Genomic DNA, 18,722 nt, shown 5'->3' with positions numbered 1-18,722 from the left:
TTTAATATTTTGTTACCTTCCCAAATTAAGAAATAATTAATGTAAAATAGAAAGCATCTCTACTAATATTTTAAAAGTTTTAATTTAAATTTATACTTAATTGGCTTTTATCTTTTTATTAAGAAAATATAATAATTATTTATTTGTTAATATATTTAGGCAGCGTTTGCTAAAATGAGTAAGGTAAGGTTAAAATATTTTTCGGACCAAAATATAGAATTTTTAAAATAAAACTAAAAAATATTTTAAAATTTTTATCAAATTATTTGTTAAATTTTTTAAAATGCAGTGAATAAGTATAATTTTTTCTATAAAAGTCAAGATATATTTATTTTGAAAGAGGAGAAGATAAATATATATAAAAAAATTAAAATAAGAAGTCACGTGACTTCTTTTTCAAGCATTAACAAATAAATTTAACAAACACATTATAAATAACAAAAGTTTTAAAAACTTTCTATATCTTACCCTTTTTTAGTCTATATCTTAGACTTAGTTAATAAATACTACTTTAGTAGTTAACCTAGGCTAAAGTAAAGTTTAAAGAGTAAACTAGTTAATAATGTTGTAAATTGATAGCTTATTGGGAGTTGTTCATGGTAACTTAGATAAATGACCCTTATACACCAGGTGCGAATGAAATATAATACTAACTAGCTCCAAAAGAGTTAAATAAGGCTTATGATATCCTTAACATTGGTACCTAACAAGAGTAACAACCAAACAAAAAAATCATTCGTCCTAACAAAATAAAAACATTCTTCATTCTATGGATGTCTAATAATGTAAATAACATAATGGCGATGAATAAGCGACAACCTTGTCGTTTGTTACAATTATCCAAACATCTACAACAGAAGCCTTCTATATTCAGCTGCCTCTCCAGCCATCTCCTCAAGGCTTCTGTCCTTCCTTTCCTTGTCCAAGTCAAGCTTCTGGCTTAGTTCCTTCTCCTTCTCATTAATCTACACAACAACAAATGGCAGCCAGATGACATGTTCTGTTCTTTCAAGATTTGTCCACCCCAAGGGCAACAAATAAAAAATCCAACACAGGAAGAACTGAAGCAAATTTGGTCTTACAGCATCATAGATTTCGTCATTTTTCTCAAAGTCGCCGCTTTGTCGTGGAAGGATATGGATGTGAACGTGAGGGACCGTCTGCCCTGCCTGGGGACCATCCTATTATGTATACAATCTCAAAAAGTTATCACTTAAATCATATAACATACTGATCAACAAACAACAACAATAACACATCAAACCTTAATCTCATTACGTGCGGTCAACTACATAAATTCTAACTTGTCAGCTATTTCTATCTATATAACATTATTTTTTACAAGGGCTCATATAACGTGTTACACTGATTAACCAACAAGCAACAAATAGAGTAATTGACGCAATGCATACCCATCAATTCAGTATCAGACTTCAAAAGACAAACCCAGGATATCCACTCCTTTTTGCCTGTTGGCTCCAAGGTATGGAATACGAAGCATCAGGTATTCAGGTCAAATACAGAGACTAGGTATCTTACTTGGATAGCAAATGTTAGTGATGATGCTCGGTGGTAGTTCTCCAGCCTACTACCAACCTTCTGCGCTGTGAGCCACAGATCACCAGTCTCCTCAGCAGTGAGATCAACGAAGCGCTTCACTTCACGCCTCGGGCAGACAAGAACATGTATATAGTGTCAAGTCAACCAACTAACAAACTCCAAATTTATAATCCATAGACTAAGGGTATAATTTCACATATGTTCAAACGAATCAAACAATGCAACAATATCTAGCCCCAGAGCCCCCCCACCCCCCCCCAAAAAAAGGGCAACAATAGTTCAGTCTGAATGTCAAATACTGGTGCACAGACAACTAAAAGTGTCCAAGATAGAAAAAGATGTATGGTACTAGTACACACCGATGGTTTGCTTACCCAATTGGCCCATAGGATTCTGATCCACTTCCTTCAGGCAAAAAAAAAAAAGCACAACCTCTGTGTAAAGATAATGGATGCAGTCAAAAAATTATTGTATCCCACACAGGGCTTTGTCCCCTTTGGCTCAAAGGCACATAGACATAGCCACGGGATTTTGTCTTGGAAAAGGCTCTCATAGGGAAGGGGAGTGGTTGTTTGCTTATAAACTATTACTCTCTCTTGAAGACTCATACTGATGTAAGATTATCCCTTCCAATAAAGGGTGAGTTGTGCATAAAAGGGATCTTGAATGAGTGTTCCATAGATGGTGGCAAATGATGCAATCAAGATATAGCTACATACCACACAAGGTATTGTCCACTTTGGCTGAAAGGCACATGGTCGTGGCTTTATTGTCTTGTCTTGAAAAGGGTCCTCATGAGTTACGAGCGTATTATAAGCCACAATTCACCCTTAACTTACATCAATATGGGATTATTCGTTCCCAACATAAGTTCCCTAGTCATGGGTGGATAGTGCATATGGATTCCCTAGCATGGATCCCAAAAGAGGGCACCGAATGGTAATGATGAATACTGAAGCATAGAATGCTAAAGGTGCAACCATATTTTGATCACATCACTTGGTGTCATCTTTGAGAAACCCATACTAGATCCCATGTACGCATGATTGAGGGCTTGTGCTAGGGAGAGACAATCCCACATTGGTGTGAGTCAAGTGAGAGTTGTGGCTTATAAGCAAGGGTTTGTTTCTCTTCCTCACAAAGGTTCTTTTCAAGACAAAGTTATGATCATGCCTATGCACCTCTAAGCCAAAGCAAACAATACTTCATGTGGAATGCAACTATGCTTTGATTGCATCAATAATTATTGTGATGCATGTAGATACATATAGTCATATACACACAATTACATAGGCATACCAAATTAATTAACAAAGAGAACTTCTAATTCAAGTTATAAAATAATATATGATAATATCCATATGGTACAGCCCCTGTCACCAGGTCGGTCATCCCTTTGCTATTTATCATCTTAAAAATAGAAAATCATCCTAAAAGAAAATAGGAAAATTACCTAAGGGGGAAAAACCCAAAGCTCCACAACCTAGTCTGCCACAAAAGGAGTGCCCTTTCTGGTGTGCATTCAAAACTTAAGACTAGATCAACATGATAGTTAACATGATCAGTTCTAACAGACATTTGTGCATATTGATGCATTCAGCAAAGTGTACAGAGATAGAAAGCAAAGTGTACAGAGATATGACCATCAAACACCTGCTTGAAGCCTTGAACTGATTGTTGAAGCACAGCTGTATTATTGAATGCATCCAAATGCAGGACCAACAACAAGACAGCAACTATTGACAACTTGAAAGCACCATAAGAATGTTTTGAATTTTTCTCAGAATTACCTTTCAGTTTGCTCCTCGAGCTACAAATATAAACATTGTTACTGAAATACAACATCGTTTTAGTCTATTGTATAGGCTAAAACGATCCCAACACTCCAGTTCAGCCTGAATATCTGACTAAGAGTTCTTAAAAAGGATATGACCTGCAAAAGAAAACAGAATTCATTAAAAATCAAGGAAAGTAACTAGGGTATGGAACAATCCACAACTCTTGAACACAGTATTGCGTCTAGAATGACAACTGACAATAACTAAGGATGGGGCTAATGCAGAGCTAGAATAGCTTTTTACACTTCTCGATCAACTAAATTACATATATCCTATGCTGACTGTTTACAAATACAGACTGCATATATCTCTCATTCTTGGTTCCCCGATCCAAACATAATTCAGAAGTAACAGAACCATGGAATGATGATCTGAATAAATATTTATAAGCAATACACATCGCAGCAAAGTTGGCCCAATTGATAAAGCAGATTTGGTATCTAAACCCTAAAGCACGAAATAAGTACGCAAGTTTGCATGTCATTTTGAAAACTGTTGACAAATATCAAAACCCTAAAGAAACAAAACGTCACCAAAGCACCAATTGACTTTTCGAAAACGCTATTCAAGCATAGTTTACCAGGGAGAAGAGGCCGGAGATTAACCATAGCGTACGAGAGGTCAGTGGAGTAGAAGACCTCCTTGTGGTCGATTTTGTATGGTCCGAATGTGTAGTTCTCCGAATCCATCTGTTCGTAACCACAAAGCATAATAAGTTGAAATTGATTAGAATTGCCGGTGGATTGAACGAACGAAACAAATGGCAGTAGAGTTCGATGTGTACTGCTCGCCTTGGAGTGTGTATAAGAAGACGTAGAAGAAGCTCTGGTGATGCGAAGTTGGTAATTGGCGGCGGCGGATCGGGGGCTTCTGGAAGGAGGCAGTGAAGCCAACAACAGCTTGACGGCTTTCGCCATTGTTTTGGAGATGCTTCGTTTTTAAGCTGTCTTCTTTTCCTGATGAACCTTGGGCCAAACGGGCCCACTTTTTTAACGGGTCATGGTCCAAGTCTTACTTCTTTCCGTCACTCGCTCATCTCCTTATATGGGCGTCTGGATTGCGGACAATTTTTTACCCATTGGTTATGTATAGAAGTAGAACGATACAAAAAGCAAAAAACGGATTCTTGAGGCCCCGAACCCGAAAAGAAAATAAAAGCGTGGGCGAATTTGGGGCGAATGTGTAATTATCCGCTTCGTCTTTCAGCGGCAGGCAGCCAAGTGAAGTGAGAAGGAGAGAGTGGGAAGTTGAAGTTGAATCCATAGAACTGGTTGGCGTCTCTTCAATTTGCCCGGAAATGGCAGCCTGTGCGAGCACTACTTGGAGCATGTCGTCTCTCCGATCTGCCCTGCCCTCTGTGCAATTGCAAAGGCCTCTTCAGCTTCCCTCAATTGGCTTCTCGATTGCTTCTTCTTCGTCCCGCCTCAGAATCTCTCTTCCCAAGCCCAAATCACTCGGTTGTTTCGTCGGCCTGGCTCCTCTTCACCCGCTTCTCCCCCTCGCCTCTCAAGGTACCCTTTGAATTGGCTCGACGTAAATTCTGTGTTTGGAACCTGGATTTGGGGAGAGGAAAGAAAATGGAAGTATGATAAGGCAAGGAAACCAAGGAATTAGGGTTTATTTATTTATCTTTATGGTTGGGTAAGGAAATGTGAATAGAATGAACACTTCTGTAGGGTTGGTTATCCAATATATTTCACTTTCCTTTTTCTTGAGAATCCTAGTTGCAAGCATGACATTATTGTTCATTCTGTTATTTGTGGTCGGGCAGGGCTCTTTTGTTGCTGTTATCATCTAACTGCTTCTTCACTTTGCTACACAGAATATGTGAATTTTGCTTTGTGTTTTACCGAGATGATTACTAGGCCGTCTTGCTAGCTGGGTTTGGCCTTTTCGTGTTGGTGATTCAACTGGGCTTTTCTTTGCCGTACACTTTCAATTTTAGTTGCCAAGATGAAGAAGATCTATCATTTATCCAAGAATTGGGGGGGGGGGGGGGGGGGGGGAGGGGAAATCCTATATGCAACCAACCATTTTGCTGTCTACACCCACATTTTGGGAAAAAGTCATTTCACCCTTGTTTGCACCCACCCACCGCACCTTGCTTGCAGCCACCCATCATCACCGGCGGCCATGAGGAACGCCGATGGGAGAGAGACAGAAAGAGAGAGAGGAGGGAAGTGGGTTCGGTGGGAGCGATGCCGGAGAGAGAGAGGGGAAAATGGGTTTGGTGGGAGCGGCGCCGGCGAGGGAGAGAGAGCGGATGGGTGGGAGGTAGGAGCTGATGGCGGCCACCAGTGGGAGCTTGGGCTGCCGGCGAGGATGGGTGATGATGGCCGGCGATGAGTGATACAAGTGGATGGCTGTGTATAAGGGTATTTTTGGAAAATAATTATAAAATTGTAGAAGGTGGCCGTGAAGAGCAAAACAGTTAGTTGCAAATAGAATTTGCTAAAGAAAACAACAATAACAACAACATATTAAGTCTTTATTCCAGTACGTGAGATTAGCCGAATTTCATTGTTAACTAGAATTACGACCATCCACCTCACAGAATTTAGAAACAGAATGCAATTGGAGAAAAATGCTCTGTTGTTTGGGTACATGTTCAAGTTTTATTGGATTGCACATGTTACTTTATATGGTTCAACCATCTAATAGTATCCTATCACTTTATATGCTACTTCTTGCACTTTTGGTGATAGTTTTGAACTTATTTGGAATTTCTAGGACACAGTGGGTGCTGGTATTGTCTAACAAAAAATTGCAAAAGAAATGAAACTGGGTACATATTAAATTATTTTATTCTTTGCTGACCTTTACAGACTTTACAATGACGTCTAAGCTTTAATCTCGCTAGGTATGGTTGGTTACATAAATTATAACTCTCGAATTATCTCTATCAATTTTGACGTCTTCTAATCTTAGAAGAGTTTGTATTGTAATATCATTGAGAAACAGCTCAAGTTACTTGATAAACTAAATGAGGCTGTTCCTGGATGATTCAAGATCCGCAGCATACTTACATTGATGAACTTGTGTTCTTTCCATACTTCTCAAAGCTGATAACCATTAGAAATTTATTGCTTGCTTAAAATTTTCCACGAGTCAGGTCCTGGAATTTTCTGATACATCTGCTGCACTGGGCAAATGGTAGTTGATTCTCACCACGAGAAGGTTGTTCAATGTAGTCACTTTTTACCTTCTGTGATTCTAGAGCTGATATATAATAATGGAGTAAGGATGTAAATCCAACACTATTTTCCCTGGAGATTAGATATGGGCATGCCTGGTCAATGTTTATATTCAACTCTTAATGGATTCATTGGCACAAATGTCAAATATGGGTTTTCTTTTATTGCATTGCATAAGTCGAATTTTGATTAGTTTATTTATTTATTTTGGTACTTCTTCCAGAATTCACTAGCTTTGACCATAGTTTTACCATTATCGACAATGGGGGCCGATTCTTTGCCATGAGACACGGGAAGAGAGTCCCGAAACTCAACAGACCCCCGGACCAGCGCCGTGCATTGTTGCGAGGCCTCACAAGTCAGCTCCTCAAGCACGGACGCATCAAGACTACCAGAGCAAGGGCTAGAGCGATGAGGAAGTATGTTGATAAAATGATCACGCTGGCCAAAGAGGGATCCCTACATAAGAGAAGACAGGCTCTTGGGTTCATCTACGAGAAACAGATTGTCCATGCATTGTTTGCGGAGGTTGAAGAAAGGTATGGAGAGCGGAACGGTGGATACACGAGAATAATCAGAACCCTGCCAAGGCGAGGGGACAATGCGCCTATGGCCTATATTGAGCTTGTCTAAATTCATAAAACTTGGTGATTGTTTTTGTTGTGCTGGATTCTCATGGCTTTTGCCAAATTTAGGCACGGATTGGGATTGCAACCCCCTGGATGTTGTAGTTTACTCCTTGAACAGGTGGTTATTTGAATATTCCCAAGTCATTTCTGAGACCCACCCAGTTACTAATGTTCTCTCTGTTGACAGTTGTGGAGGAGGATAATGCTCGAGGGAGGGAGGGAGTATTTAATAGAACATGTCAAGTCAGTCTGGCTACTAATGGTCATGATTGATTGTATTATTATATCAAAGAAATTTGTTTCTACTTGTGTTTAGGTTAGAGGAGTTGAAGTTGAAGTGAATGCTTTGGTGATTGTTGGTTGGTGTCATGGCAGCTGTTGGATAATGGATGTTTAGGGTAAGTTGTTGCAAGTAAAAGTCACCGGTCAATTTAGGAATATTAATTAATTTTGTAGATATTTCTTTTTTTTTTTTAAATTACGTGCTATTATTCGTGCTCTCGCCGAACCCGTCTCTCACGAGATAACTAAATCATAAAACTATTCATAAAGTTGAAAGAGCAAAAAAAATCATATATTCTGCTATTTTATTTGATTTAAAATTAAAATAAAATATTATATTATTTATATCGAACAATATAATATTTACCTAACATAAATAAACTCAAAAGGGGGTGCAGGCTGTCCTCGCCCACACCCACTCACCCCTTTATGTTTGTGTTAGGCAATGCGGGTAAATTATTATTTCTATAAAATTGAAATAGTACTAGTACTAGCATCAATATCAAATCAAAATTTTAATAATAAATCTTTAAAACAAATTTTGAAATTAAAATGTAACAAATAATAAAAGCCAATATAAAATTATTACTATTTTAAAAAATGCAATCAGAGGATGTAAAGTTTCCAATTCTAAAGCCAGTGAACGAAAAAACAAAATATTTCAAAAAGCCCTAAAAGAAGAAGAAGAAGGAACAATCCAATAGAATTGAGAAGATAAGGAGAGAGAGAGAGAGAGAGAGAGAGAGAGATGTAGATAAGAGAGAGAGAGAGGAAAGGACGATACCTTTTTCTTAGTTTTATCCTTTCCATTGGACATCGGTCTACTGTAGTACTGAGCTGCAATGTTAGCTTCAGCAGCAGCTACTCTGAATTCTTGCTCGTTGAGCGCCTTGCCGGTCGCCGGCAGCCGCTTCCAACGCCGACTACCGGCGCCTCTATGCTCGCCCCCATATCTCCCCCAGAAAATGATCATTAGCCCTTGCACCACCCCCGCCGGCGGCAGCGGCGGTTGGGAAGGAACTTCCTCTGTGAAGACGGCAGTTGCAGCCGTTGATTCCTCTGAACCGGCCGAGAAGGTCAGTTGCTCTTTCCCCTCTCACATCATCCGTTCTCGTGCATTTCTTTGAGACGTAGGCCCCTTTCTTTGTTACCCTTTCGTTGTTGATGCTTCCAATATCAAATGTCCAGAATTTCTACTGAAATTAAAGAGTAATCTTCAAGATGTTAATGCAGCATACACTTGTACGGACCTAAAATTAGGTTCAATGACTCCTATGGATATCCGTATTAATCAGCGATTTACTCATGCACTCAACTCTTTTTTTTTTTCTTAATATTTGTTCTGAAAGCGGATCTACATTCTACTAACCTTCCTAGATTTTCATGATAAAATTCTTCTCTACAGCAGAAACTATGTGACCTGGTATTGGGCTTGTTTGCCTCACACAATCCCTAGACATAACCAATTGATTTTGGGTATATTATTTGGTTGTATGGTTCTAAAATTAGTTCCAGCTTACCGAATTTAGGCGACAATCTTGGTGTTACAGATTGACAGGGGTGCAGTTTTTGTGGCGGATGAGGATTTCACTCATGATCTCCGGGATTATCTGCTCAGACATGCTAGAATCACACATTGTATAAGGTGTTGAATCTTATACTAGTGTAGCAAGGGCATTAGGAAATTTTTGGGGATGTTACTTGGTTTTAGCAGCTTTTAGTACTTAGTCGAACTAATTGTTTCGCCATTGGAGTTTTAGAGCCCGTGTGTTTGTTTTTGTTGTCCGAGTTGCAATTATACTATAAGACCTTTGAGTATCAATGGAAATACGATAAATGGGGGCGTAAAGATCATTTTGCTCTGTCAATGATATAGAGAATGGAAATACACAATTAGATTCTCAAACATCTTAGAATTGGCTATATAATCATATGATTAAAGCAGTTCAATTCCTGACTGGATGGATGGTCTATGAATTTACAAGCCAATCTGATGTCCCGTGCTTACTTTAAGTTGCAGCAACAGGCCACAACCAAGTATTATTTCGTAGTAGCAAATGCAAAATTCATGCTGGACGAGGAGGAGCACTTCAAGGAACTGATGTACGAGCGGCTTCGTTACTATGGAGAGCGTAACAAAGAGCAGGATTTCTGGCTTGTGATTGAACCCAAGTTCTTGGATAAGTTTCCTAACATTATCAACCGACTTAAGAGACCTGCCGTTGCTCTTGTTTCAACTAATGGCCCATGGATCACGTAAGGACACACTCCTGTAACTTGTTTCATTTTTTTTTCTCAATTTTCCTGCAACTTTTGCAGCCTACAAGTTGCAGGTAAAGGACCGGGTCAGGTTTAAGTTGAATACATTATCAAAATAGGAGAAAAAAAATTGGCCTTCAGAAATTCTAACGATATCATAGCATGAAAGGAGATCATTCAACAATTCAAGTTGAACTGTTGTAGTAGGTCTTATCAAACAAGAAGTCTTTTACCTTAAGTGAAGGCTCATTATGCAACAGAGCCTCTATAGCATTCTCAATGCATGAGACTTCCCATTTGTGAGGATCGTTGATGGGTTGTTTTTTGCTTGCAACCTTATTGTTGCTTTTTTGTAAAGAGACTATTGTTGCAACTCAAACCTGTGACCTTCCAGTCACAAGTAGCACCCTTTCCATTGCTACAAAGGTGCTTGCCCTCGAACAACAGAGCCTCTAATTCTTCTTATTTGCGCTATCATACCCCCATCCTGAAATTGTAACTGTCCCAAGCGGTATAATTTGATACCATATAATGGGACTATAGCATCAAAAGGAAGGAGAAACTATTTTCTTTAACTTATTCGAATCTTCCAAGTGTTGAAACATTGTAAACCTTGCACAAATTAGAACTTAATTGTGTGCTCTTCCTGTTGATGCATCATGCTGTTCCATGTACAGGTTCATGAAGCTAAGGCTAGACAGAGTTTTAACAGAAAGCCACGAGGCAGACAGTCTGGAAGAAGCTTTGGCATCTAACCCTGTTGATTTAGAGTTTGAGAAGCCGGAAAAGTGGGTGGCACCCTATACGAAGTATGAGTTTGGCTGGTGGGAGCCGTTCTTGCCGCCAGGATCACAAAAGCCAAAAGCGTAGTCGTTGTGTTCTTCCTTCTCTTCCTATTTTGTGCCCTTTTAATCTTCCAAGTAAATTATAGGAATGTGTGATTAAGTTGGCAAGGATATGGATAAGGTTTTCCAGGGAAGTCGTGTCACAGTGGCAAAGGTGGTTAGTTGATGTCCTCCAGAGGTGAAAACTCAAGCACAACACTTATGATCCTGAGAGGCATCCATGAATATTGAATGAGGAGTGCTTATCATCATCATCTCTCGAAGTATTGAATCCTAGTAGTTGAAGCTTTCATAAGTTTGTTTGAACCCATAGAGAACTTGCAAAGCAGCATCGATTCTACTTAATGTGATATTAATTAAGACTTCACTTGCAAAGCAGCATCGTAGAGTTCCAATAATGGTGCTACATTTTTCCCATGTAGATGCCTGCCAGTTTCTGGGTTCATAACAAAGTCCAATAGGAGACAAATCACATGCATCGACTGCAAAAAGCCTTTTTTACCCGCATCCATCAACCATCATTTCCGGAATTTTGGTTATAGAAATATTTATTTCTATTTCATTTTTCAAATGATAAAAAGAGTTAAAAGTGTTCTTGTTTTTTCACTTAAAAAATTAAAAATTAAATCAAGTTCATTTTTTTGAAGTAGTGAGATGTAGGCAAATAAATAAATAAAATTTTAGTTTGGTGCTAGGATAATGAGACATGTTTGAATAAATTTTATTAAATATTTTGAATAACAATCCTTTATTATTCCATTGTGTAAGGTGAGAATATATATCGTTAATCATAAATAAAATTTTCTAATAGACCATCGATAAGGGCGTGGTTAGTTTTAATAGAGGTACAAGTGAGTTAAGTCGTTCACAAATTATTGCTTGATTCGATAAAAAGTCATTCGAATTTATTTATTGAAATAAATAAATTATAGTTAAAACTAACTTTAAAACTTAATTTGTTAATAAGTTGAATTTGAATTCAGTTAAATTTAACCAGTTAATGCTTATGAATAGACTCGTTATTAATAAATTTATTAAATTTTAAATTTATTTTGTAATAAAAATAAAATATCTTCATCTCTAATTTAAAATTTCATTTTTGAGAGGGACGCAATGTCTCCCTAATCCCTTCCTTCCTTGACCATTTCTCTGGACTGTCACCTCAACTGTTTTTCTTGAATCTTGGCTGTTTCTCTCGCTTCGCTTGGGTTTAATTATTACATTATTATTATACATATATATATATTTTACGTAAAGAAAGGTTTCAAATTAACCACGTGGTTGGTCTTAATTAATTAATTAATTAATGGATTTGAATGGTTGCAGCCAAGAAGAAGGATAACTAAATCAAAGAGTACTGTGTGTGGGTGGGTGGGTGTGAATGGACATTAGGGGTGTGCAAAAAAATCGTCAAATCGTGAAATCGTCCGCTCCAAACCGCACCGCACCAAATCGTGCGATTTTTTGGGAGTACAGTTTGGCACGGTTTGAGAAATTCTCAAACCGTGCGATTTGCGGTTGGTGGTTTTTTTGATTTGGTTAAAACCAAACCGGCCAAGTAGTATATTAATAAAAAAAATAAAAATATCTAATAATTTAAAAATTAAAAATATATACTTTCTTGACCATGAATTATATTGTGGATTTTTGTGTTATTTTTATATTATGAGCATGTGGTTATGTTGTAGATTTAAAACTTTTAAATTTGTATTTTTTATTAGATAGTAACTTATTTTAGTTTTAAATTCCAAGATACTATAAAAATTTAAAAATTATGATTTTATGTATTGATTTTTATGTTTTAATTAAAAGTTTATAAGTTAGTGAAGAAAACATCAAATGAAACAATAAAAAAGCATCAAATCGCGGAAAGCGCACCAAATCGCACCGCAAATCAGACCGCGTGGTCTGGTTTAATACCAAATCGCACATGTGATTTAACTTATTAAATTCTTTTTAAATCGTCCAAATCGCACCGTGCACACCTCTAATGGACATGGACATGGAAACGACTTGAATGGAGCAAATGTGTCACACTCATTCATTCAACTCAACATCGCTGGCGCGTTGCCTTCGCCCGCCACTGGCCAGGGTTGGAAATCTGCCATCTCCTGCTGGTGCTGGCTCCCCCAAGGCCCCCATCTATTCCTGATTTCACTACTTAATTAGTTTAATAAATTAAATAAGTATTAGAAATTATCACTCCCTCCTCAATTCACGATGCCTTCAACTTCTTTAGTTTCTAAATTCATTCGATTGAATTAATTGTAAGATATATTAAAACTATTGTTATATATATTATAACTTAATAGTGAAATTAATACATACATAAAATAAAATAAAATAAAAAGGACAATGCCACGGAGGTCTGGTTCATGACCTTGAGATGGTTGGTGAGGACTGGTCCAAGGCCAAGGCTGTCTTGGCGGCTGCCTATGGCTCATTTCAGATTCAATTAATTTTAATTTTTTTTGGTGATAATTTTAGAAAGGTTCACCCGTAAATGAATAAAAACGTAACATTATTGCGCCCAGCCATCCACAAATAATAGCTATAAGTTTAAATTGATTAAAATTAATTAAAAAAATAAAATTGAATACTGAAGTGACATGAGGTGAGGGGATGGGTGCTCTGCACATCATTGCAAATTTGCAATTATTCTCAATTATCCACTTTCCTTTATCAATGCCCATCATTGCAAATTTACAATTATTCTCAGTCACCCACGTTCCTTCATTGGGGCATCCCCTCACACCTATTATATTTTGCATTTTCAATTAATTTTAACTTTAAATACTTAATGACAGACTTACAAAATAAAAATTAAAAAATTAAAATACTTTCATCAACATTACAATATAAGCGAGAGTATTTTAATCTTTTAATCCTCATTTTATAAGTTTATCTATTAACTTGTCTGATTCTCAAAATTTTTTTAACTTTTCAAACCCAAATTAATCTCCACTTTGATCCCCTCTCTCGTACGTTGTTGGTGGTTACTCCTTCACCTTCCTCTACTTCTCAATTTCTTAATCATTATGAATGACATATGGCATCTATAAGCACACTTTCCTCTCTTTCTCAATTTCTTAACCATTGTGGTTGACATATGGCATCTATAGGCGTAGCTCCTAAATTCAACTAATCTAACAAGTGCGCCTCGTCTTCAACGATTTCAATTTTCTCTTTTATCATCCATTTGTGTGACCTAAAGGGTACATCTTTTATTTATTTTTTTTTGTTTATCATTAAATTATCAATTGATTTTGTGTATATATATTTCAATATTTGTGATTATTCTATTATTAGTAAATCTACACTAATTGATTTATTATGTTCTTCTATTTTTACAATTGTGTTATTTTATTAATTTATTTTTCAGATTTCAATTTAAGTATAAAATTTAACCAAATTTTATTGTTCCTTAATTAGATTTGAATTTAATTTTATATTGATTTTCGTATTTGAATTGATTTATTATGCCTACTACAAAATATTTGTTCGGAAATGAAAAGAGAAAAAAGTAACAAAAAAAATTCAAAAGAGTTTATTCTATTTTAAGCATGAGGGTTGGACAGGTTTGTCATTGTAAGCATTAGTAATACAATAAAAAATGAAGAGTGATAGTTTGATAGATAAAATGTTCAAAATGACATGTACGAATAACATGAATTCGGAGATGTCTAAAATAAAATGAGCAAGAATATCCAAAATTTGATATAGAATGCTTATGTTACTTTTTAGCGATGGTGTTTATTGAACAACATGTGTCAAAATAAATTAATTGTAATAGTTTAATTGTTGATTTTTTATTTAAAAATACTGGAAGAGTAAATTTAAAATAAAATATTATGAATTTTAAACTATTATTGCGATAGTTTTGAATATTTTTATATAATAAATTTTTTTATTCATATTTATTACATATAATTTTATTTTTAAATGTCTAGGACCTTATATAAAAGCTTCATTTAGAGCCTTTAAAATCTTAGATCCCACCCTCTGTCCAAGGAACCTTGGACCACTTATCCATTTTCAAAGTGTTATAAGTCTTTTTTTTTTAAATTTGAATTCAAAAACACATATTCATCCAGACCACACAACAAAATAAATAAAGACTAAAAAAAAAAAGGAACCAACTTTTGATCCAATATAGAAAAGAACCAACCAACTCCTTGGAATCATTCAAGCAAAAGAAATACCCAAACAAAAGAAAAAGCTATATGTATGTATGTATGTATGTATGTGCAAAAGGGATAATAATATTTATTAATTGTTATCTAAATTTGTTAGTAATTAATAATTGAATACTTATGGTGCTCAAATGCAATATATTTTGTCACAAATACTGTTATCAACTCTTTCCAAATAATTAGGCTGCGTTCTTTTTATTATTTTCAAGTTATTTTTAATTTTTAATTTTTTAAAATAATAAAAACTCGTTCTCTTTGTTGTTTTTAAAAATATATTTTTGAAAATAAAAAAAATTATAAAGAAAAATCAGACAAAAAAAATTATTTTGAGTGTTTTCATTCAAAATAAATTCTAAATTCAAAATACATTTATTTATTCATATTTTATTATTATAATGGAAAAAATATTACAAAATTCATTAACTTTAAAATGTATATATTTTTTAATAATATATTAATTACTAAATAATCAAATTTATTGAATAAAATATTATTAAAAAAATATTTTCAAAATTTCAAAAAGAACTCGTTTTCTAATTTTCTCTTTTGAAAAATAATTTTTTAAAATAACAAAGAGAATGCGTTTTCAAATTTTTAAAAATAGACAAAAAACTAAAAATAAATTAAAAATTTAAAATTAAAAATTAAAAAGTAAAGAAAACTCAACTTTAATGCTTGTTAACTAAGATATAAGTCAAAAAAAAGTAAGATATGAAAAATATTCTAGATAAAATTATTTTTATTAAATTTATCTGTCAATCTTAAAAAAAAAATCGCATAATTTTTTTATTTAAAATTATTCAGATAAATTTATCTTAAATCTTATAAATAAAAAATATTAACATATATATATATATATATCCCTCAATGCATTCTACAAAAATTAACAAACGATCCGATAAAAATTCTAAAATACTTTATAGTCTTAATCATTCTATATTTTAATTTAAAAAATAATTCATTTTAAGAAACGCTATGAAACCAAATAACACACAATTTTATATTCATTATGTTCAGACGGGAGCTTCCTAATCAATGGCTATGGCTAAACAGTAGTTAGTTAAGTAACAATAATTTATTATCGTTAATCATTGCCTTAACATTAAAGAATAATTTCTCGAACTAGCTATTTTCTGTAAATGGTATCACTATCTATCAGTATCACCACTGTGTATTGAATTTGTATCAGAAGTATTATTTTTTTAATAACATAGTAATAACAATACCTTTCTCTTAATTTGAAGGTGTTTCTAACAAAACAAAAAAAGAGAAAAGAAAAAAGAAAGAGAATTAAAGAAGGGTACGCAATTATATATAATTATTTGACTGTGATTAACGAACTCAGAGCTTCTTCATCAAGAGATGGATGCCGTGCTTGGGCTCGATCACCAGCTTCATCACCGGCGAGTGGACGTATTTGGGCGAGACGCTGAACGTGAATTTGGTCAGAATAAGGCCGAGGATCATCTTCAGCTCCAGCATGGCCAGGTTCTGCCCGAGACACGACCGGGGCCCGAACCCGAACGGCAGGTACGACTGCGGCAGGGTGCAGGCTCCCGAAACCCCGTTCGCGAACCGGTCCGGCTTGAAGCTGTAGGAGTCGGGTCCCCATATGTCGGGGTCGGTATGCAATTTGGACACCATCGTCCACATGTTCACTCCTTGCGGGATATCCATTCCCCCTATCTTTAGGTCTTTTAGGGCTTCCCTTGACAAAGCAACTCCCGGAGGATACAGCCTTAGGGTCTCTTGTATCACCATCGTCAGCTGTTATGCCCATCAAATTAACAATTTAGTGGTTTGGCTGGGATAAAGTAATTCTTTTTTTTTTTTTAATTCAGTAAAAGTAAAATAAAAGACTTTGATTCGTCGTCGTTGTAAGCGTACCAATTTCACTTTCCGGAGCATGTCGGAGTCGGGGACTCGGGCGGCTCCCCAGATGTCTACAACCTCGGCGCGGACGCGGTCCTGCCATTCAGGGTTGGCAGCGAGGAGCAGGAGGCACCATGAAGCGGTGATGGCGACGGTCTCTTGAGCAGCCAAGTAGATGTTCTTGCAGTTGTCTACTATGAATTGCTCGGCGCCATGTCCACTGAAGTCACTGTTCTTAGAACCGTCTAGAACGGTTTGCAGAAGGTCCTTGTGAACATGGCCAGATTCCTTCCTCTCCTTCACCACGTTTACGATCAAAGTGTGAACCTCCTTCACCAGTCTCCATATTTCCCTGTTGTTCTTGGTCGGCAAGTAGCTGCAAAATCATCAAATCAACCATTTTTAATTTTACATTAAAGCTTAATTAATTAATTTGTTGAGAGATAGTTAAATAGAAATGAAGTCACCTCATGCCGGGAAGGCCAATGGAGAAGATTCTCCTGGACATGGCTTCCTTGAGAATGTTAAGCTTGGAGAAGATTTGTTTTCCATTGGAGTAGTTGCTGCCAAAGCAAGCTCTTGCTATCACATCGCCCGAGATCTCAAGCAAATCCTGGTCTATGTATATGTCTGCAACTCCACCCTCTTCTTCGATTCTGCTATTCCATGAATCCAACAACATCATTGTCGACTCCCAGATGAGGTTTGTCATTCCCTGTGTAAGAACAACATCAATCTCATCGATCCAAGGCAAGAGTAGAAGTAGACTAGTACGTAGTAGACTACCGACGTGATGTGTGACGTTGGAATTGACGACACATACCTTGACCTTGTCCGTGTGCAATTCAGGGCCAAGGATTTTCTTCTGATATTGCCAAAGGGGTCCGTTGGAGGTCAAGATGCCTGCTCCGAACAAAGGACCCAACTCTTTTCGGTGGTAGGATGGCCTCCCTAGGTTAATGGATGCGCTCTGCGTTATCTCCTTCACCAGATCTCCTCTTGTTACATGCAGTATTTGCTTTGTCCCAAGAGAGAATGTAAAAAATTTTCCTGTGTGGAAAATGAAATACTATCACCTTCTATGTTGTTTACTTACACACACAAGAACAGATTAAGAGCTGAAAGATTTTGGAGAATTCCAATTTTCAAATGAAATACTATTTTCGTGCTTTAGGATTTTTGGGCCTAGCTAGCTACGTACCGTATTTCTCGCGCCACTGCTGAAAGAAGGGCAGGAGGCCTTCGGCGTAATCGTGGGTGATCTGAGTGGTTTCCTTGGCCGAACTTCCCGCGGACGATCTGGCCTTTCGCAGCTCCAGAATGTTTCCAAGCAGAAATACCGGCGGCGGCCCCGTGATCCCTTGCTTGGTGAGCCGGCCTCTGACCCTCGCCGGCTTCTTCACCAGGGATTCGTAGAGCCGGACGAGGAGGCCCAGTAGGAGAAGGGCGGCAACGGACACGAGAATCTTGTGGAGTGTTTGGACATCCATATCTCCACTGCTGATCAATTTGCTCTTTCTGAGCTGAACAACCCTTTGGCCTTGGGTGGTTTTTACATGGAACTACCAGAAGTAGGTGATGCATATATAATATAAGGAGCACATTGCTGATGATGTTTGCTGGCGCAACCGAAGCTCGATCGTACGTAGAAAATTGAAAATAGACGACAATCAGGACTAGCTGCCAGCATAAATGCTATTTGAATTCGAACAAGTAATTAACAATGTGTACACGTACTTACGTATATGTATATACTTAAATTACTTGGTATTCTTTTTTCAAAACTAAAATCTTCATTAATATTTGCTAACATGTTTGGATAGCGTCCAATGTTTTATCAATTGGGAAAAAATTAATTATAAATAATTTAAAATTTTGGATTTGCATCAACATTGAAATATATATATATATATATACAGCTACGTTCTTGCTTGATATAATAAAAATACTTATAAAATAAAATAATTTAAACATAACTCCATAAATAACAAAAAAAAAAAAAAGAATCAAATCAAGGTGGATAAAATAAAAGCACTTTTGGTACATAAAT

The 18,722-nt window shown here is 36.4% G+C and overlaps 4 protein-coding genes across 5 annotated transcripts; 2 read left to right on the top strand and 2 right to left on the bottom strand.

The window, feature by feature from the left end:
- Positions 1-629: 629 nt before the first annotated feature.
- Positions 630-4,437, bottom strand: LOC127806830 (bifunctional bis(5'-adenosyl)-triphosphatase/adenylylsulfatase FHIT). The gene is made up of 5 exons (XM_052344365.1): positions 4,190-4,437; positions 3,977-4,087; positions 1,540-1,686; positions 1,083-1,181; positions 630-965 (listed from the first exon to the last, which is right to left on the bottom strand). Exons 1-5 carry the CDS (start codon positions 4,313-4,315, stop codon positions 849-851), a joined length of 600 nt encoding a protein of 199 aa, XP_052200325.1. The 5' UTR covers positions 4,316-4,437; the 3' UTR covers positions 630-848.
- A 134-nt stretch (positions 4,438-4,571) lies between these two features.
- On the top strand, positions 4,572-7,526 carry LOC127806821 (50S ribosomal protein L17, chloroplastic). The gene is made up of 2 exons (XM_052344354.1): positions 4,572-4,909; positions 6,816-7,526. The coding sequence occupies exons 1-2, from the start codon at positions 4,696-4,698 to the stop codon at positions 7,223-7,225; spliced, it is 624 nt and encodes a 207-aa protein (XP_052200314.1). The 5' UTR covers positions 4,572-4,695; the 3' UTR covers positions 7,226-7,526.
- A 703-nt stretch (positions 7,527-8,229) lies between these two features.
- Positions 8,230-10,985, top strand: LOC127806808 (uncharacterized). Of its 2 annotated transcripts, none has more exons than XM_052344336.1 (3): positions 8,230-8,579; positions 9,518-9,759; positions 10,440-10,985. In XM_052344336.1, the coding sequence occupies exons 1-3, from the start codon at positions 8,346-8,348 to the stop codon at positions 10,630-10,632; spliced, it is 669 nt and encodes a 222-aa protein (XP_052200296.1). In that variant the 5' UTR covers positions 8,230-8,345; the 3' UTR covers positions 10,633-10,985. The 2 variants fall into 2 exon arrangements, with proteins under 2 accessions (XP_052200296.1, XP_052200304.1); XM_052344344.1 differs by having other exon boundaries at positions 8,234-8,579; positions 9,524-9,759.
- A 4,987-nt stretch (positions 10,986-15,972) lies between these two features.
- Positions 15,973-18,308, bottom strand: LOC127806800 (cytochrome P450 714C2-like). The gene is made up of 5 exons (XM_052344322.1): positions 17,874-18,308; positions 17,496-17,722; positions 17,140-17,387; positions 16,688-17,048; positions 15,973-16,567 (listed from the first exon to the last, which is right to left on the bottom strand). Exons 1-5 carry the CDS (start codon positions 18,160-18,162, stop codon positions 16,142-16,144), a joined length of 1,551 nt encoding a protein of 516 aa, XP_052200282.1. The 5' UTR covers positions 18,163-18,308; the 3' UTR covers positions 15,973-16,141.
- Between the last annotated feature and the right edge of the window lie 414 nt (positions 18,309-18,722).

This window comes from Diospyros lotus, chromosome 1 (genome assembly GCF_014633365.1).
Source record: "Diospyros lotus cultivar Yz01 chromosome 1, ASM1463336v1, whole genome shotgun sequence".
Classification (NCBI taxonomy): domain Eukaryota; kingdom Viridiplantae; phylum Streptophyta; class Magnoliopsida; order Ericales; family Ebenaceae; genus Diospyros; species Diospyros lotus.
The sequence above is the reverse complement of the archived record's forward strand: the minus strand, read 5'-3'. Positions and strand labels throughout refer to the sequence as shown.

Excerpts from the sequence above, each read along its gene's own strand:
- LOC127806830 (XM_052344365.1), bottom strand. The coding sequence starts at position 4,315 with ATGGCGAAAGCCGTCAAGCTGTTGTTGGCTTCACTGCCTCCTTCCAGA. Across the intron at positions 1,182-1,539 it reads CACTAACATTTGCTATCCAA|GATGGTCCCCAGGCAGGGCA; the intron begins GTAAGATACCTA and ends TATACATAATAG. Across the intron at positions 966-1,082 it reads ATGACGAAATCTATGATGCT|ATTAATGAGAAGGAGAAGGA; the intron begins GTAAGACCAAAT and ends GTTGTTGTGTAG.
- LOC127806821 (XM_052344354.1), top strand. The coding sequence starts at position 4,696 with ATGGCAGCCTGTGCGAGCACTACTTGGAGCATGTCGTCTCTCCGATCT. Across the intron at positions 4,910-6,815 it reads TCTCCCCCTCGCCTCTCAAG|AATTCACTAGCTTTGACCAT; the intron begins GTACCCTTTGAA and ends TACTTCTTCCAG.
- LOC127806808 (XM_052344336.1), top strand. The coding sequence starts at position 8,346 with ATGTTAGCTTCAGCAGCAGCTACTCTGAATTCTTGCTCGTTGAGCGCC. Across the intron at positions 8,580-9,517 it reads CCTCTGAACCGGCCGAGAAG|TTGCAGCAACAGGCCACAAC; the intron begins GTCAGTTGCTCT and ends GCTTACTTTAAG. Across the intron at positions 9,760-10,439 it reads ACTAATGGCCCATGGATCAC|GTTCATGAAGCTAAGGCTAG; the intron begins GTAAGGACACAC and ends TTCCATGTACAG.
- LOC127806800 (XM_052344322.1), bottom strand. The coding sequence starts at position 18,162 with ATGGATGTCCAAACACTCCACAAGATTCTCGTGTCCGTTGCCGCCCTT. Across the intron at positions 17,723-17,873 it reads GCAGTGGCGCGAGAAATACG|GAAAATTTTTTACATTCTCT; the intron begins GTACGTAGCTAG and ends TTTTCCACACAG. Across the intron at positions 16,568-16,687 it reads TGCTCCGGAAAGTGAAATTG|CTGACGATGGTGATACAAGA; the intron begins GTACGCTTACAA and ends TGGGCATAACAG.